The sequence below is a fragment of the Abrus precatorius genome, unplaced genomic scaffold (genome assembly GCF_003935025.1).
Source record: "Abrus precatorius isolate BTA unplaced genomic scaffold, Abrus_2018 Scaffold11, whole genome shotgun sequence".
NCBI lineage: Eukaryota > Viridiplantae > Streptophyta > Magnoliopsida > Fabales > Fabaceae > Abrus > Abrus precatorius.
The window spans coordinates 1,687,568-1,705,189 of record NW_020874303.1 but is presented as its reverse complement, the minus strand read 5'-3'; the positions used below and the strand labels follow the sequence as shown (position 1 = coordinate 1,705,189).

The 17,622-nt window shown below is 28.0% G+C and overlaps 2 protein-coding genes across 2 annotated transcripts; one reads left to right on the top strand and one right to left on the bottom strand.

The window, feature by feature from the left end:
- The first annotated feature begins 5,494 nt into the window (after positions 1-5,494).
- Positions 5,495-8,476, top strand: LOC113854218 (soyasapogenol B glucuronide galactosyltransferase-like). The gene is made up of 2 exons (XM_027485112.1): positions 5,495-5,514; positions 7,042-8,476. The coding sequence occupies exon 2, from the start codon at positions 7,067-7,069 to the stop codon at positions 8,474-8,476; it is 1,410 nt and encodes a 469-aa protein (XP_027340913.1). The 5' UTR covers positions 5,495-5,514; positions 7,042-7,066.
- Positions 8,477-13,230: 4,754 nt separating this feature from the next.
- Positions 13,231-15,683, bottom strand: LOC113855460 (spermidine hydroxycinnamoyl transferase-like). The gene is made up of 2 exons (XM_027487103.1): positions 15,560-15,683; positions 13,231-14,609 (listed from the first exon to the last, which is right to left on the bottom strand). The coding sequence occupies exons 1-2, from the start codon at positions 15,609-15,611 to the stop codon at positions 13,231-13,233; spliced, it is 1,431 nt and encodes a 476-aa protein (XP_027342904.1). The 5' UTR covers positions 15,612-15,683.
- Positions 15,684-17,622: the final 1,939 nt, after the last annotated feature.

Genomic DNA, 17,622 nt, shown 5'->3' with positions numbered 1-17,622 from the left:
CAATCAATCACGTTCACCACTTCAAATCATGTATTTTCTACTAATTAGCACGTCATAATATATGTATTATACCACGTCAATCGATATATCACAACACATGTGTTCTAATCACACTCGTTGATGTATTATAACACATATATCATAACAACTTCAATCGACATGTTATAATGTGTATATTATAACTATATAATCTCTGTACTACTTCATATACATCACACTTTTACATTTATTTACACATTAACATTCGATGTCCCTGTGATCCCTTGAGGACTTCATAATTTAGATAGCCGCTAGTTAGCCGCAACAACACTAATACACGTGTGTTGACTCAGCCCCTTCTAGCAAAGGTATAGGTAGGAGTCTCGTCAAGAAATGAGTGTGTGACCTGTGAATGCTTTTATTTTTAGCAAATCATTGTGCACTATCCACACTAGCATTCATTACCCTCATTTCTCCAAGAATTTCCAAATCTTCTCCAGACTCTATACTCCTAATTGTATCACTGTAGCTATCTAAACTCACCATTACATTTCTCAATTGTTTTGATACCCTTTTCATAGGACACGTGTCATATTGCGCGAGTCTTACCCACATAGCTTAGTTTATTACAATACATTTATTATGAGTACTCCCATTGGTCATACCACAATACCTGTATTGCAATCACATCCATTTGTCCAATTTGACTCCCGTATTATGATCACTTGTTCAACATTTCATTCAATTCATTCACACGTGCACTCACTGCACTTAGTCATGCTCATTATGGTACCGTGATTACATCACACATCATACAGAAAACCTTTTCTTTATATAAGAACAGTCAAACACTTGCATTATATCATAGGTTCACTCATTTAGCATATTTCAATCATTAAACAACATAAATACATCATCAATCAATCTTAACATACCTCAATCATCAACAACATTTGTCCAGTCACAGAAATCACTAATCATTTCACCTATCACACAATCAATACAATATGCCGGAGGTCAGATACCCCGGACTCAGCCCAATTGCACAATTCATCACTCATTTTGTTTCAGTAATATTAATAGGGTCGTCTATCCTAAGGTTTAACACAATCCATTATTCTAGAAACACCAATTAGCATACTTCAACTACTCCTAATAATGTTTTTTTAGTAAAATCATAGTGTTCCTCAAAGACGGTTTCATTTAGAGCCTTTATTACAAGTTATATGTGGATAGTATAAAAGTAATTAGGAGTTTTTCATCAAATTCAAAGTACCTAAGAGAAATTAGGGTTTGGAATTAACTCTTCTTACCTTAGAATGGAGACCCACCATGAAATTAACGATAGAATAGCTCCCCACACAGATTTTCGTCCCTAAAACATGAAAATTCCCATGAGAAACCTAGAATACAAGAAAAAAGGAAGAGAAACTGAAAATCCTAACTCGTAAACTTACCTCCAAGCATCCCAAACTTGATTTCAACCTTCAATCTAGCTTCCAAACAACTTTGGAGGCAATTTAATTGGTAAGAACGGGTTGGGAGTGGAGAGAACTGAAAGGATTTCAAAAGGAGGGATGAGAAATGAATTTTTCAATTCCTAAACTCTTCAAATACTCCTCAGATCATGACACGCTCGCTACAGCGACACATTCTCGCTACAGCGAGGCATCTCTTGCTGTAGCGACACCCTAGTCGCTACAGTGAAAAACTCAAGAGAAACTGCACCCTGGTTTCTACAGAATTTCGCGGCAGCGAGACTGCACCCAAAAATACACCCCAAATTATCGTTTTGTTGCTACAACAATGACCTCTTGTTACATTGAGAAGACAACAGTTTCACGCCTTCTTCCAGGGCCATCTCGCTACAGCGAGACATTTTTTGTTGCAACGAGAACACCTTGTACCAAACACTTAGCCAATTTTCAATTTAGTTCCCAAACATATACATATATTCTCCTTACCACACACACACACACACACACACACACACACACACACACACACACACACATATATATATATATATATATATATATATATATATATTACACAAATACATGAAAATCTATATAAACACTTATATTAATAATCAACAATAATATAAAAATTCGGGGCATTACAGATTTTCCTGATATTTTTGAAGGCCAAAATTTTGTCTTTTAGAAACAACTAAATAATTGATTATTCTCTACTAAATATGCTTATTCCTTATTGTATTATGTTGGCCAAACCCTTAAAATAAGTGACAAAATCTTCAAATAATATGAAAGTGGGATGGTCCTTCAAGAATTGCTCCATTTCTCTAAAGGCATAGCTTCCTCCCCTTTTCGTTCTAGATGCAATGAAGCACCTAAGACAATCATGCATGTGCTTCCTAATTGCTAGTTTGTGAAACAGATATCAAATTATTTTATTCTCCCTAATACCTGGGTTCCTTTCTCTAGCAGGAGTCTCTCTAATTGGCTATTATATAATTTATCCAAGAACAACTACAACTTCTTGATTAGAATATGTTATTTAAAATCATTATATGGCACATTAGGAAGAATATAAATGTTGTTATCTTTCAACATTCTGTTATTTCTACTAAGTCTCTAGTCCATAAGATTATGTATGATTTTAATTATATAAAAGTGTGTTGCAGGAAAATTAATAATTCTAGTCCTAGCAGTCTTAAGGTGCAGAGCCTGATCAAATGGTGCCTCCTCCTTCTGGACAGTTAAAGTTCAATGTGGCTATCTATCTCCCAAAACTATGGAAGGGCTAATTGTGGAGGACTAATCTGTGATAATCAAGGCTATGTTCAAGTTGATTTTCACAATAGTCTTCATCCATGCTTCTCTCTTATAGCCGAACTATGGAGTTTTTTTTGGGACTAAAGCTTGTAATTCAAGAAAACATCCGCCTAATTTAGGTAGAAACTAATTCTAAAGAGGCCCTATCCTTAGTTTTGAATATTCAGTGTTGTAATCACTCTTTATCTTCTCTGATTAAGGACATTAGAAATTTGTTGAAGTATATTCTCTTCATTAGATTTAGCCATATTATAAGAGAAGCCAATTAATATAGTGATAGACGGCCAAAATAAATTTTAAGGAGAATGTTCACTTTTCTTATCTCAATAGAGTTCTACCTTCCTTATTTCTTTTATTAGTTTAGACTCTTTAGATATTTGGACTCCTAGATCTTTTGTGTAAGTTCCTCTATTTTTGTTAGGTTTGTTAGCCGCTTTGATTAGAAAAAAAACATTTCAAAATTATTTCAATTTAATTCTTTACTTAATTTTTCTTCATTAGCTTTTCAATTATTTAAGTTTGATTGCTTCTCAATTTAAATTTTGTTTACAGCAACATTTTTAAAAATTTTAAAATAAATAAAAATTAAAGGTACATCAAATTTAACAAAATATTTTATTTTAGAAGTTAATAACAATATTTGATAAAGAAGCAAATAAAAAATATATACTAGAAAGTCAAAAAAAGGAAAGATGACCTTATTCTAAGTTTTTTTACTAAGAAAATATTTTGTTTTAAATTATATAAAAGTTAATTATAATTAATTTATTATAATTATTAGACTCAATATACAAATTAATTATAATCAATTATTTTTTATTTATAAAATGCGTTTATATAGAAGTCGATTATAATTAACTTTCTTTCAATTTTTAAAAAATTCTTATATAAACGTTAATTATAATTAACTTTCTTTTAATTTTTAAAAACTCATACATATAAAATTCAATTTTAATATATTTTTATATAAAATAAAATTTAATTTTAATATATTTTTATACAAAATAAAAATGATTTTGATTAAGAAGTGAATGAATTTTATATAAAAATTTATTAAAATTGACTTTTATTTTGTAATGTCTTTTAAAATTATTTGATATATATTTTATATTTTAATGTAATTATTTCATTTTTAATTCCTTTTAAAACAAATGTTAATATTAAAATTTATAATATTGATTAAATATAAGTATCTTTAATTTTTTTTTCCTTTACTTAAAATAAAACTAGCTTGTATTTAAAATATTAGTATTATTTTTATTATATTTTTGTTAAGAAATACAATGGGGTTGTGTTGTTATTTTAAATTTGTACGATTTTATTTAGGTGTAGAAATTAATTCGATATTAAAATATATAATAGTATTATGAAATTATATAAAAACAAAACTATTGTAAATAAAAATATTCTACAAATTTAAATTTTATTTAAATAACTTAAAAACTAAATATTATACTAAAAATAAAACTTATTAAATAGTAAAGAATGCAGAAGAATCTTTAGAGTACAGTCCACGATGGTTATTGAAAAGAACAATGAGCACTGTTTAGTGATTAGTGAGGTGTGTCCCCACCGTTGGATCAATATCCATTAGCAGCGTAAAGATGACGTGACTTATAGTTTAATCACCGCCCTTAACGGCTATTATTACGGGACACGCTTAAATTAGTAAAAATAATATATAAATCGCTTAAATAAGTCATTATTTTTGTATAAAATATAAGAGTCAAACTTTTTATTGACTCATATTTTATAAAAGCTCCTTAAAGATGTGAAACTCTGTGGGTTAGAATAATTTCAATATTGACTTGTAAATTATATGAACAAAATTAGTATATTTATAAAATATTATTAAACCAAATAATTTAAATAAAAAATACTTGTGAAATATTTTACCCCAAATATAATTTTAACAATTCAATTAACTCGTGGTAAGCAAGGATATGATATAAAAGTTTTTAATAACTCGTGTTAAGCAAGGTTAGATCTCCAATACATCGTCTTTATATTTTAATTTTTCAAATGTGGATTAAATTATAAATGCTGTGTTCTGATTTTAAGTAGAATTTCAATTTAATAATGTATTTTTTATTTTATTTAATTTTTAAGTTTAATTAAATTTTTTTTTAGTTTTTTATTTTTTAAATTTGATTTAATCTTTAAATTATTTTTCAAAATAAATAGTTACTTAACTTAACAAAATTTTTTAAAATAAAAATTTGGAGAAATAAATTTTTCTTTAACTTAATTATATATATATATATATATAATTTTTTAACATGTATAATATTACACAACATTAAAAATATAGATTGTAATTTTTTACTAAAAATTATAGCATTTAGTAATATAATGTATTTAATTATTATAAAAATTGTTAAAATAATGCCATTAAGTTAAATTTTATATATTGTTGATTTTGTTATATTATTTTAGACAAAATTAATGTTTTCATTCTCCAACTTTAAGGTGGATTTTAATTTTGTCCTCTAATTTTTATTTTATTTTATTCTTCTAACTTTTTAAAAAAATTTAAATAGATTTTTTCCGTTAAAAATGTTAACTCCTCTAACATTTTTGTTTTGTTTTATTTTGCTGCGTGTACTATTTTTTTAAAAATAAAAATTTATTTAAAAATAATTTTAATAAATTAAATATTTATAATATATATAAAAATTTTTAAAAGAAATAATTAGAATAAAAGATAAATAGTCATAATAAAATATTGTGATAAAAAAAATATACATGCATATAAAAAAATTATACTTTTTTATCTAAAAAAAATTATTTAACAGGTAAATTATAATAAAAATATATAATAAACTTAATAAAATAAAAAATAAGAATTAACAATATTTTTTTATTTTATATTTTTTTAAAAGCTTCTTTAAATATAAATAAATAATAAAAATAATATTATTTAGATTTAATAGATTATTTTGTGCTTGTAAAGCACATTAAACTATAAATAAAATAAATTTAAAAATATACAAATAACTGAACAAATTCTACATTTATTATAATATAAATACATATATGAATTTTTTTTAAAATTATTATAACTAGTATCTTTTACTATTTTAATTTATAATTTAAGCATCTATAATATTCATTTTATATCTAAACTTATTAACAATATTCTAAATACAAACATAAATTTAAATAAAAAGTAAAATTATATAATCAATAAATATGTCTAATTCATTTGTTCATTTCTGATTAAAAATTCTAATGCATTTCTTTTTTAATTATATATTTTCATTTTTGACAACATAATTACTAAAGCAATCTGTTCATTTCTATAACATTTATGTAATAATAAAATACAAATAAAATCAATTCAAATCCCCAAAAAATGAAATAAATTAAAATGCTGTATGGTCATAAATTACAATTACAATCATAATTATATTTCACAATCTATTAAACATCATAATCATATTATTATTTAATGATATAATAAATATAATACAACACTAATTTTTTAATATAATTACCTATTTATTTCATTATTTACTAATGAATTAACTAAATAAATATATTTTCTGTTTCATATTTTTATAAGTATGATAATCATTACTTTAATTTAAAATCACTATCTTTTACTATTATTAATTTTAAATTTAAGCATTACTAATTCTTTATTTAATTATTATATTCCTAAAATTATCAAAAATATTTTTATATAAAGAAATTTTAAATATAATAAATAAAATTATATAATCAATATATATATATATATGGCGAATTATCTAATTTATTTATCTATATTAATTTGTTACAATTATCATTAATTTTTCTAACTATAACAATGTTATAATTAAAATACAAATAAAATATATTAAAACAAATTCTACGTTTATTATAAATTTATGGCGAATGCTCAGACACTCACGTTCACAGTTGCAGGAAATGTTGACAAAAGAATTGGAAGAAAATGGAAATAGATGAAGGAAGAGGAAAGAAGGAGGAAGAAGAAAGAGACTTTTGTTGGAAGCAGTGAAAGATTAAATTAATAATAAAAAAAAAAAAAACCCAATTTGAGATTTCATGTCTCTGCCTAGCTCGTGTTCCGCGTGAAAGATTAAATTACATAACAGTGAAAGATGAGGGAACTAAACCTCACAGGATTAAAGCAAATTCTTTAGTCTTTTTCCCCACACAATCTTCTTCGCTCATTACACGGCCAAGAAACGTCCCCTTTTCTTCATTCTACATCTATCATAACAAAAATCCTTTGGTATTGAAGGAAGAGCTGAAAAATGTTAAAGGGTATTTTTCTTCCTTACATGATAACTAGTCACATAATTCCTCTAGTAGACATAGGAAGGCTCTTCGCCATGCATGGCGTGGACGTGACTATCCTTGCTACACCAGTAAACGCTGCAATTTTTCAAAGCTCCATTGATCGTGATTCAAGCCTTGGTCGCTCCATTCGAACCCACATTGTTAAGTTCCCACATGTGGCTGGTTTGCCAGAAGGAACAGAGAACATCAACTCTTCAACTCCTGTAGCTATGTTCTCCAAAATCATGGAAGGAGTAACCATTCTTCAAGGCCAATTTGAACAACTTTTTCGTGACATGAAACCTGATTTCATAGTCACTGATATGTTCTACCCTTGGAGTGCGGATGCTGCTGCTGAATTGGGAATTCCAAGGTTGGTTTATATGAGTTCAAGTTATTTTTCTCATTGTGCAAGGAACTCCATTGAAGAGTTCTCACCTCACACTAAGGTGAATTCGGATAGTGAGAGTTTTTTGCTTCCTGGGTTGCCCCACAAGTTGGAGATGACACGTTCTCAGTTACCCAATTGGCTCAGAGAACCAAACTCTTACACTTATTTACAAAATTCGATTAGAGAGTCAGAGAAAAAGAGTTATGGGTCACTGTTCAAAAGCTTTTATGAGTTTGATCGTGGTTATGAGGAGTACTACAATGCTGTGACTGGCACCAAGAGTTGGAGTTTGGGACCAGTTTCGTTATGGGTGAACCAAGATGATTCGCATAAGACTTGTAATGGACAAGCCAAAGAAGAAAAAAAAGATGATTGTCTTACATGGCTTGATTCAAAAAAAGATAATTCAGTTCTCTACGTGAGTTTTGGGAGCATTAACAAATTCCTTGCTACACAGCTTGTGGAAATAGCTCATGCGCTTGAAGATTCTGGCTATGATTTCATTTGGGTAGTTAGAAAAGTTGATGATAATGTGTTGGAGGAATTTGAGAAGAGGGTGAGAGAAAGCAATAAGGGTTATCTAATATGGGGTTGGGCACCACAAGTTAAGATACTAGAGCATCCTGCCACTGGGGCTGTTGTGACTCATTGTGGCATGAACACTGTTTTTGAAAGTGTGAACGCGAGTTTGCCAATGGTGGCTTGGCCTATTTTTGCGGAGCAATTTTTCAATGAGAAATTGTTGGTGGATATTCTGAAAATTGGAGTGGCAGTTGGAGCAAAAGAATGGATATATTTGCATAACCCTTCGAATGAAGTATTGAAGAGGGAGGACATTGGAAAGGCAATTGCAAAAGTGATGGATGGTGGGGAGGAGTGTTTGGAAATGAGGAAAAGAGTCAAAGTTCTAAGTGATGCTGCAAAGAAGGCCATTCAAGTTGGTGGGTCTTCTTATAATAACATGAAAAATCTAATTGACGACCTCAAGTCAATCAAACTTCAAAAAGAGGCAGCGGCTTAGTGAGTGGAAAAGATAAATAAGACAATACTTTTGTGTCCCATGATATTTATGAGACTTATAATGTGTTTTTCTCTCTCTTAACTATCTTTGATTAAGTAGAGTCTCTTAATTATGAGAATATATGTTATAGCACCTAGAACATTATTGCCTTATGGAGGATATGGCTTCTTGTGACTCAAATAATTTGGATTTAATTGCAAGTTATGGAAGATAGTGGTGATGCTTTCAGTATTTCTTTACCTTGCTGGCTATTGTGTCATTTATTTTTGTTTTTGGTCCATATGTCATTTTCTTCTAAATGTTGGAGAATTGCATTTCGGGTTATTATATATCCTACTACTCGTTAAACTTGTCAATGGATCATACAAAAATAAAAGAGAAAGCACTAAACTTTCTCTTGGCATAACGAGGTTGCTGTTTTGTAAGGTTGGGAACTTGGGATGAGAAGATTAAGGTGCATGCGTACGAGATTGTGGTTGGATGAATGGTGGGATCGGGATGTTGAGGTGGTTTTGCACCATTTGAGTATGGCGGAATTGAGGGCGAGGTTGGGGATTACGGTGCCGAAATCTGGGGTAGTGCCATCAGAGAGTTGAGGGGTTAAGTTGAGATTTTCACATGCTTCCAAGGAAGAACGTTCGAAGGAATGGCCTGAAGAGACAATGATTGGGTCTACCATGAGAGTACCTGAAATGGTGGAGGGGAACTCTTTAGGTTGGTTTTGGTTTTGGTTTTGGGTTTGGGTTTTATTTTTGGAGTGGAAGAAGATCTTCTTCCATTGAAGCTTTGGAGTGCTTATTATTGGTTCTGATTCTTTTGCTCCTTTCTGTGATGACCATGTCTTGTAGACCATGACCTTTACGCTTTCATAGGGTGGTTAATGTTTCTTGGTTGCTTTTGCTGTGCTCAAGTGTGAAGAAAAACAAGTTCTTCTTTCGAGGGTAGTTGAGAGTTTGCACATGGTTCCTCACTCGTCTTTTTCGCTGTTCGTTGGCTTAAGCGAAAATATTTGTTTAAGCAGAAATAAACTCAACGGTATACTAAAATTATTGATCAAAGTTTTCCTAAAACGAACCTCAGCTATTCTACAGAATAGGAAAGTTTTATTGATAAAAAATACAAAGTATAATTAAAATATAATAGAATTATTTTTGTTGAACAAAATTTTTATCTCTTAAACTTAATGATAAAAAAATATAATTAAAATATAGTAAGATTATTTTTGTCAAATAAAATTATTATCTCTTAACTTACTAAAATTATTATGGTATGATCTGTATGTACATTTAGGTTAAATTAGTAAATTACTTTTGTTTCAATTTGATCTTTATATATATATATATATATATATATATATATATATATATATATTAGTTTTTAACTTACAAAAATATTTTAAATAAATTATTTTTGGTTAAAAATGTTAATTCCATTAAAAATTATTATTTATATTTTTCTCCTTATAAAATCCAAAAAAAGGCAGTAATTCTTATATATTTTTTGGCTTTTTTTTTCCCTCGCTCCTTGTTTATTGTTGCACAAATTTTTAATGGTGGAAAGAGAAAAAAAAAATTTAAAAGATTGACTATCGAGTATCTTAAAAGTTCATAATTGTTGAGTTGTCATTTCCACTTCAAAAATTTTTTATCTAATTTTTATTTTTTCACAATCAATATTAAATCACACCCTTCAATTCTATTTTGTTTAATCTTCATCAATATTAAAATATCAATTTTTTCAACTAAATCAATTGTTACTACTTTCTTTTGCTTCTTACTAGATATATTTTCGGTTGAGATTCAATTCTCTTGTGTTATCATAAAATTAATAGTTGAAGCAATAATATGGTAAAGAAATGTTTATGACAAAATTAAAACACCTTTCATGCTTGACAAAATGTGTATTTTGTTAGAATTTATATATATAAAAGATCATAAAGAAAGTTTTAAGGAAGAGCAAAAAGAGAAAAATAGTAAGAGACTTTGTCTTCATCAAAACTATTATTGATACCTAATTTGTATTTGATGTTATTATCATTGCATTGCTCCTTGTTTTCTCTTACAATTTCAAGATCTAAATGAAAAATTTGTCAAAATGTGTTAAGTTTTTTTTAAAGTTCCAAGGGAAGTGAGAAATGAGAGTTAGAGATATGAATGACAGTAAGAGGAAAAATGGGAAAGAGAAAAAAATTAAACAATAAAAAAATTTACTAAAATATGCAATCAAAATTTGATAGGATTGAAGTTTAATTAAGTGTTATAGTATGTTGATCTTAATGTTCTCTCAACATGGTCTTGGAGTTCAATGTCTTAGTATGTTATGGAGATGTGTAATTAGGGTTGGAAATAGGTTAAGTTATGCATAAATAAATTTGATCTAATGATTTTGAAACATGAGTCTGACATATTGTTTGTCATGAGTTTTTTATTAAGTTTAGTTTAACTTTTTTAAAAATTTATTTTAGTTTAATAATTTTTTAATTGTCTACTTCGTACTAAAATTTTTAATAGACTATTAAACTTCTTTTGTAAATAGGTAACCAAATTATATAAATATACAAAAATGCTGAGGCACCATTAGGGTTTTTTTTTCTTAGGGCTCCAAGAGTGTTTGTTTTCAAGAAAAGAAGGGAGACGCCACTCAGGTTTTGACACTAGCCGCCCTGAGAAATTGCAATCAAAGTGGGGTTTAGGGCAGAGAAGGTACTTCAAGGTTAAGCTCTCTAAATTCAAGCCACTACCCCATTGTGTAACATCATTAATTTATTATTAATATTGATAATAATTTATTATAAGAAAGGAAAATAAAATAAATTTTTTTATATTTATAACTCAAAGAATCAAAGAAAAAGTAAAACTTATATTTCTATTATTTAGATCATAAAAACTCAAAAGTATATAAAATTTTCAAAGAAATAATTTCAAAATTTTTAAGTTTTTTAAATAGAATAAAGACTAAAATTTACCTTTTGACAATTTACTTAATTCATATTATATACACATATAAGTTTAAAATATAAATAACAATGTCTTTCAACATAATAAATTTCTATCTAAAATTAAACATAAACTACAATTAAAATAGCTAACTATCAAATATTACATATACACTTCAAATCATTAATTACAATAAAACTTATCAAAGTATTATACATTCAAAATAAATAAAATGAAAATGATTACATAACTTGTCAACTTTAAATAAAAACTTAGTTAGAATTATTACAATCTTCAAATTAATTTAAACTTTAACGGAACAATTCTTTCTAACAATCTTACTAAAAATATGATTCTAGATCGAATCAACTTTCTTTAATTCCTTTAATTTTACTTTCTAAAAATAATTTGTAAGAGTGAATACTCTTTACAATCTCATTGTTGATGGCTCAACCTCTCAAGTTCTTGGTGTTGCTAGTTATAGGGGACTTATTTGAGACAATAAAGGCAATTGCATGATTAGTTTCTACAAATCTTTAGACTCTTGTTCCGCTTATTGTTGAATTGTGAGAAAATTTTGGAGTCTTCAACTTGTTATATATAAAAATATTTATTTAATTTGAATAGTGTGTGATTCTAAGGAAACAATTTCCTTAATTATTAATATTCAAATTGTAAGCAAATGATATAAGAAAATTTCTCAAGAGTATTAAGTTTATTAAGTTTAACCATATTTTGAAAGAAGCTAACCAATATGTTGATTGGTTGGCTAAGATAAGACCTAAAGTTGGGTTGCTTTTTTACTATTTTGATAAAACTCCTCTTTTTTAGAGTCATTTTTAAGGTTAGATGCTCCTAGAATTTTGTGGCCTAGTTGGTAATCTTAGGTGATTGTTTTGTTTTTGGACTTTTGAGTCCCATTTAACAGAAAAAAATCATAAATATACATATTTTTATAAAAACTACAAGGCTTATAACTAAATAAGACATAAAAAATAGTTTAACATTTTAAATATTTGTAATAAAATTATATATTCTTATTTATTACTTTCATACAACATATTTGACACAAACACAATCAACATCTTGTGTGTAAAACAGATCAAGCAACGGTAACACAAAAGACTCTAATAACAAACATTTTTCTTCTCAGAAAATATGTAGCAAAAACACTCCAATTTTAACAAAAAAAATAGAATTTCTTTAATATATTATAATTTTTATATAAAATTATTTAATATATTATTATAAATTTTATGAGTCTTAAATAGACTTCTTTACAAACTTAAACCTAATATATTTAATTAATTAAATATTTTAAAAAGAATAAATTAATGCTATTATTTAAATAAGTTTAGTTAGATTTAAGCTTTAAAAAATTAAGTCATAACTACCTATCAAACAACTTAACTATGATTTTAGAGTCAATTGCATGACGTGTTTGGTGAACTCAATGCAGGTGCCAAGATTTCTGATTTGGAATGGGGTAAGTATTTGCATGCTCGAATTCTTCACATAGAAAATAATAACCTGGATGGCTTTTTGGGAAGTGGTGTTATAGACATGGATGCTCAATGTCGTGTTGGATGATTTTACTAGCAATTTGAAAACTACTTCATAGGTTTGCATCTAAAAGTGAGATGGATCCTTTTTACTGGATTATCATCTTATAAATCATTCACTATTTTCCATCTTTAATCTCTATTTTTTATTCATCTTTTGAAGGGCTAACGTAAATGAGAGCCAGCATAAGATTTACTTTAAATGCTTTTTTACGCCATATTTACTTTAAATGCTTTGATGATAAAATATTTATCATCAAAGGCTAGAATCTAACATATCCTGCCAAAAGAACTTGGTGAAAAGTTGCATATGTGCTACTTGAAAATGCATAGATATGATGATAGAACCATCCCCATTTGGGCCTCCAATAATGACTCCAATGTCACTAGGCCACATGTGTCCAGGGCCGAAATGCATAGGTTTCCCCCATCCAAAATCTGCTTTTTGCCATGGCATGCTCATCCAACTCACAACCCCAAGATTAGGATTCCCATCAAATGGGGCATTCCTATCTTCTTTAGGACGTATATAAGAAGCCCTTATCCAATCCAAGTGTTCCTGCCCCCTAATAAAATCTTGCTGCGACCTTATGTACTCATTTGTTAGTATTTCAATTGATTCCCTTATTTTCTGGCTAGCATAGCTCAAAGGGCTTGATATAAGTTCTCCAACATTGCACATTGGTGACACTGTTCTTGCCACAGCATTGCCAAAATAGTTTTGAGGGAGAGGTGGATTTAATTTGTTGCGAATATCAACAAGAAACCGAACTTGAGTTGGTTGAGTGTCATCAAGTTGACGAGCCTTACATGCACATCTCCATATATATGCAACAATAGCTTCATATTTACTATAAGGTCTAGACCCTTTTCTCTGAGTTTGATCATTGGCCATCTTCTTCAGTTTCTCCACTTGTTGTGATGTGAGTTTCAATGTTGCAACCGTGAGGCTCTTATTTTTCTCTTCCATGCAATCAGATTTTCCTAGCATGAGGGGAAGAGGGTACATCTCTGGATGATCAAAACGTGGTGCAAATGAAGGGTATGAGGATTTGAGCATTATTGATCTATCTAAAGTTGGAAACATTTCATCCATGTCTAATGTATCTCCACGAACCAACTTGGCCCATGTGTTGATGAAACAAACATTAGCAAACCCATCAGCCAGAGAATGTGAAAGAGCAACTCCAATAGCAACACCTTTATCATAGAGCCTTGTGACTTGTACAACCAGCAAGGGAATCTCTTCTATTGGTTGAGTATAATCAAATGTAGGAATAAGGTCCTCGATGGGTTCTTTGGGTGAAAAGTCTCCATATTCAGCCATTCTTTTTGTGGATTCAGATTCCATCAACACCACCCCTTTTGCATTACAATCCAACTCCAATCGACCACCTTGTATCCACCTTAATCGACCAGCTATTGGATAGTAATGCACCAAAATCATGCTAAGAGAGTCTCTCATTCTCTCAATGGCATCATCTTTGTGGTTTGCCTTGTAAATGTAGAGTGTAGCAGCATGAGTCCAACGCACCATTTGGTCACTTTCAGAAAGCCACAAAGGACCATTGGGAGTTGGCTCATTTGGAATCACCCTGTAAGATGCCTTGATGGTCACCATTTCACAGCTTTGCTCTATCAGCACAATTTAATATCGTACCTAGTATCAATACACACAAGTTCAAGCATGGCAACAAAGATAAATAAACAAATGAATAATAAACCCTTTACATTGAACCTCAAGATTCTCACTCACATCAACATAGAATTGGGAAAAATACCATGTTTGCAATTCAAACCTGTTGAGTCATAATGGAACAAAATTTACCAATTGAGTTTGCCTAAATTACCCCATATGGTAAATAACATCATCATGAAATTTTGTTTATAAAAAATTGATACAATTTTTAATCCAATATCTTAACTTCGTTAATTCACTTAGGATAAGATTATTTATTGTATAGGATAACTTAGTTGAATCCTTACCAGAAATATATGATAATCATCATCCCGTCTCGGTTTGCACAAATCAAGACCAATATTAACGATACATCTTAGCTGCCCAGCAAAATAGTTCTCCGACTGTATTGAAATTTGACCAGAAATTTTCTTAAATTGTAAAAAATAAGTCTCTTAGAGCCATAAACAAAACACAAAAAAAAGAGTTTATCACCATGCACAAAAAAGAAACAAATGAATAAGTAACATCCTTTGAATGTCGTACATATCGGATTATAACACTGAACCAGCAAAATAATCATATCTCTTTGGGCTCCAGCTCAATTAAACTGGGAAATTACAACGCGAAAACACTCACAGAAAACACCAATTATCTCTAGAAAAACCAAGTCATTTGTGAAAGTAAAGAACTCATGCCCAGAAGTGAAATTTCAAGAATGAAAAAGGTTGCGCTATTTTGCCTCAGAAACAAAGGAATCGATGATGACTGTGTGTCCAAGGCTTGAAAGTTTTTGACTTTTAAACATAAAAACTACAAGTAAGATGATTATATAACATAAATTTATAGTTATTTAAACGCGAATTCATACATGTTATGAAAATAGAAGTAAGAATGTACCACTAACCTGTGACTACAGGAACCTTGTACTTACCTTGGATTTGCGAATTATTGATCATTCCAACTTCAGATTTCTACTCAACTCTCTCCATCATTCAATTGCCACTCTCTCTTTTGGAATCTTGTATGTGAACGTTTTGCCATATGAGGCGAGACGGTGGGTGCTAATATTTTCGGCCTATGTAATATGAGATTTAGAATAAAAAAGGAGAATGAGGATGATAAGCTACTAAAATTAGCTTATTTAATTTTTTTTTTCATTAAAAAACTCCTTTCATATTTTATAATTTTTTTCTATAATGATATTTTGTTCAATTTCTCTTCCAATCAAAAGAAACCGAGTAAAATACTACTTAATTTTAAGTTCATAAAATCTCTATTTAATCTTTAAAAAAATACTAAAATTTATCTTGAGTTATATATACAAAATCAGTAAAAAAGTTAAAAAATTGTCAATAATGTGTAAAACACCAAAGAAAAAGATTTCTTTAGTAAATTATCTTGAAATTTAAATTTTTAACAATTTTAGCTTGAACATAACTTTAGAGTTTAAATCCACTTAAGTATAAAAAATAATTTTTACTTAACAAAATGTACTTAACATGAATTTATTATTTATTTTTTATTAATTATAATGTTAATATTCAAATTTAATGTTTTTGTTTCATTATGATTGGATTAAAGTTTAGTATATTAAATAAATTATATGATTTTTTAAATTATACATTGAGATATTTAAAATTTAAATTAACAAAAAAAAAACACAAAATTAATCATGAAGAGTAAGTTGTAAGTGTTTTTTATAAATTATACTTAAATATAATCAATATGTCATAATTTAAAGAGAAAAAAGATAAATTTTTTACTTTTTACTTCACTTTATTTTAAGTGATGTTTTGTTATTTAAGAAAAATTACGTTTTTATACGATTTTAATTTTAATTTTTTAATTTAACCAAAATTAATATTTTTCACTTAATTGGTGTAAACAAATTTGGAGTGCGTGATGATGTTGCGCCAAATAGAGAATCCAGAACCATCTTTTATTCTTTCTTTGTCAATTGTCATCATCTAATCTTTTTTGCTTTCTTTGAACGATTCAACCAAACCACGAGTCAGGAGCCTTCAGAAAACAGCTTTTTCATTAATTTCCATGTCCCTACGGAAATTAATGAAATTATTTTATATTTATTTTATTATTAAAATATTTTTATTTCAAAAAATCTCTCCCAAATAACATAAATCAATAAAATTAATTTAGAATATATGGTTTAAGTTTATGATAATCTCAAGTTAAATTAAAGAATTAAATTTAATAATTTTTTGTATAATTTTAGTCTCATTTAAAAAACTAAAAGTTCGAAATTCAAAACAAATAATTTTTTTTAATATGTTATGCATTTTATTTAGTATTTTTATTTAAATAATTCATATACTATTTTGTATATTTTTATTAATTATTGGATAGATTTTTGAGATGAAGAATTTAATTTAAAAATTTTAAAAATTAGATATATGAATAATTAAAAATAATGAGACTAAATATAAAAAAATTGAGACTAAAATTGTATATTTAAAAAAATAAAATAAAAAATTATCAAAATTTTAAAGGTGAAACAACTTTTATTGATTAATGATCGAGTTTGGTTTTTATTTTAATTACATCGAGCGAAAAAAAATATATTTTAAACTTATAATTTTCATCTCATTTTTATTTTATCATTAATATATATCCTTGCATAGTGTCTTATCAACCTTTATCTATATTTGTATTATTGTAAGTTGTAACGTCAGATCAATTAATTGATTTTGTCCTCTTTTCAATTCAAAAACGCATTTGGTAGATCATGAGCTTTACTTACTTGCTGTCACGGTAAAAAGATTGAAAGTCATGGACAAAATTTTAGAGATAATTTTTATATTAATTTGATTTAGAACTAAAATTATTATAGTTATTTAATATTTTTTCTTTCTATTAAATTATATTTATCATTTTCTTTTTTTATGTCTCTAAAAAATGCTATGTTAGATAGTTTCCTAAAAGATAGTTTTATTGAATAATTTAGTCTAA

What these genes read in the sequence shown, in the direction of transcription:
- LOC113854218 (XM_027485112.1), top strand. Translation starts at nt 7,067, where the DNA reads ATGATAACTAGTCACATAATTCCTCTAGTAGACATAGGAAGGCTCTTC.
- LOC113855460 (XM_027487103.1), bottom strand. Translation starts at nt 15,611, where the DNA reads ATGATCAATAATTCGCAAATCCAAGGTAAGTACAAGGTTCCTGTAGTC. An exon ending in CAAGGTTCCTGTAGTCACAG is followed by an intron (nt 14,610 to 15,559) that starts GTTAGTGGTACA and finishes TTGTGCTGATAG; the next exon opens with AGCAAAGCTGTGAAATGGTG.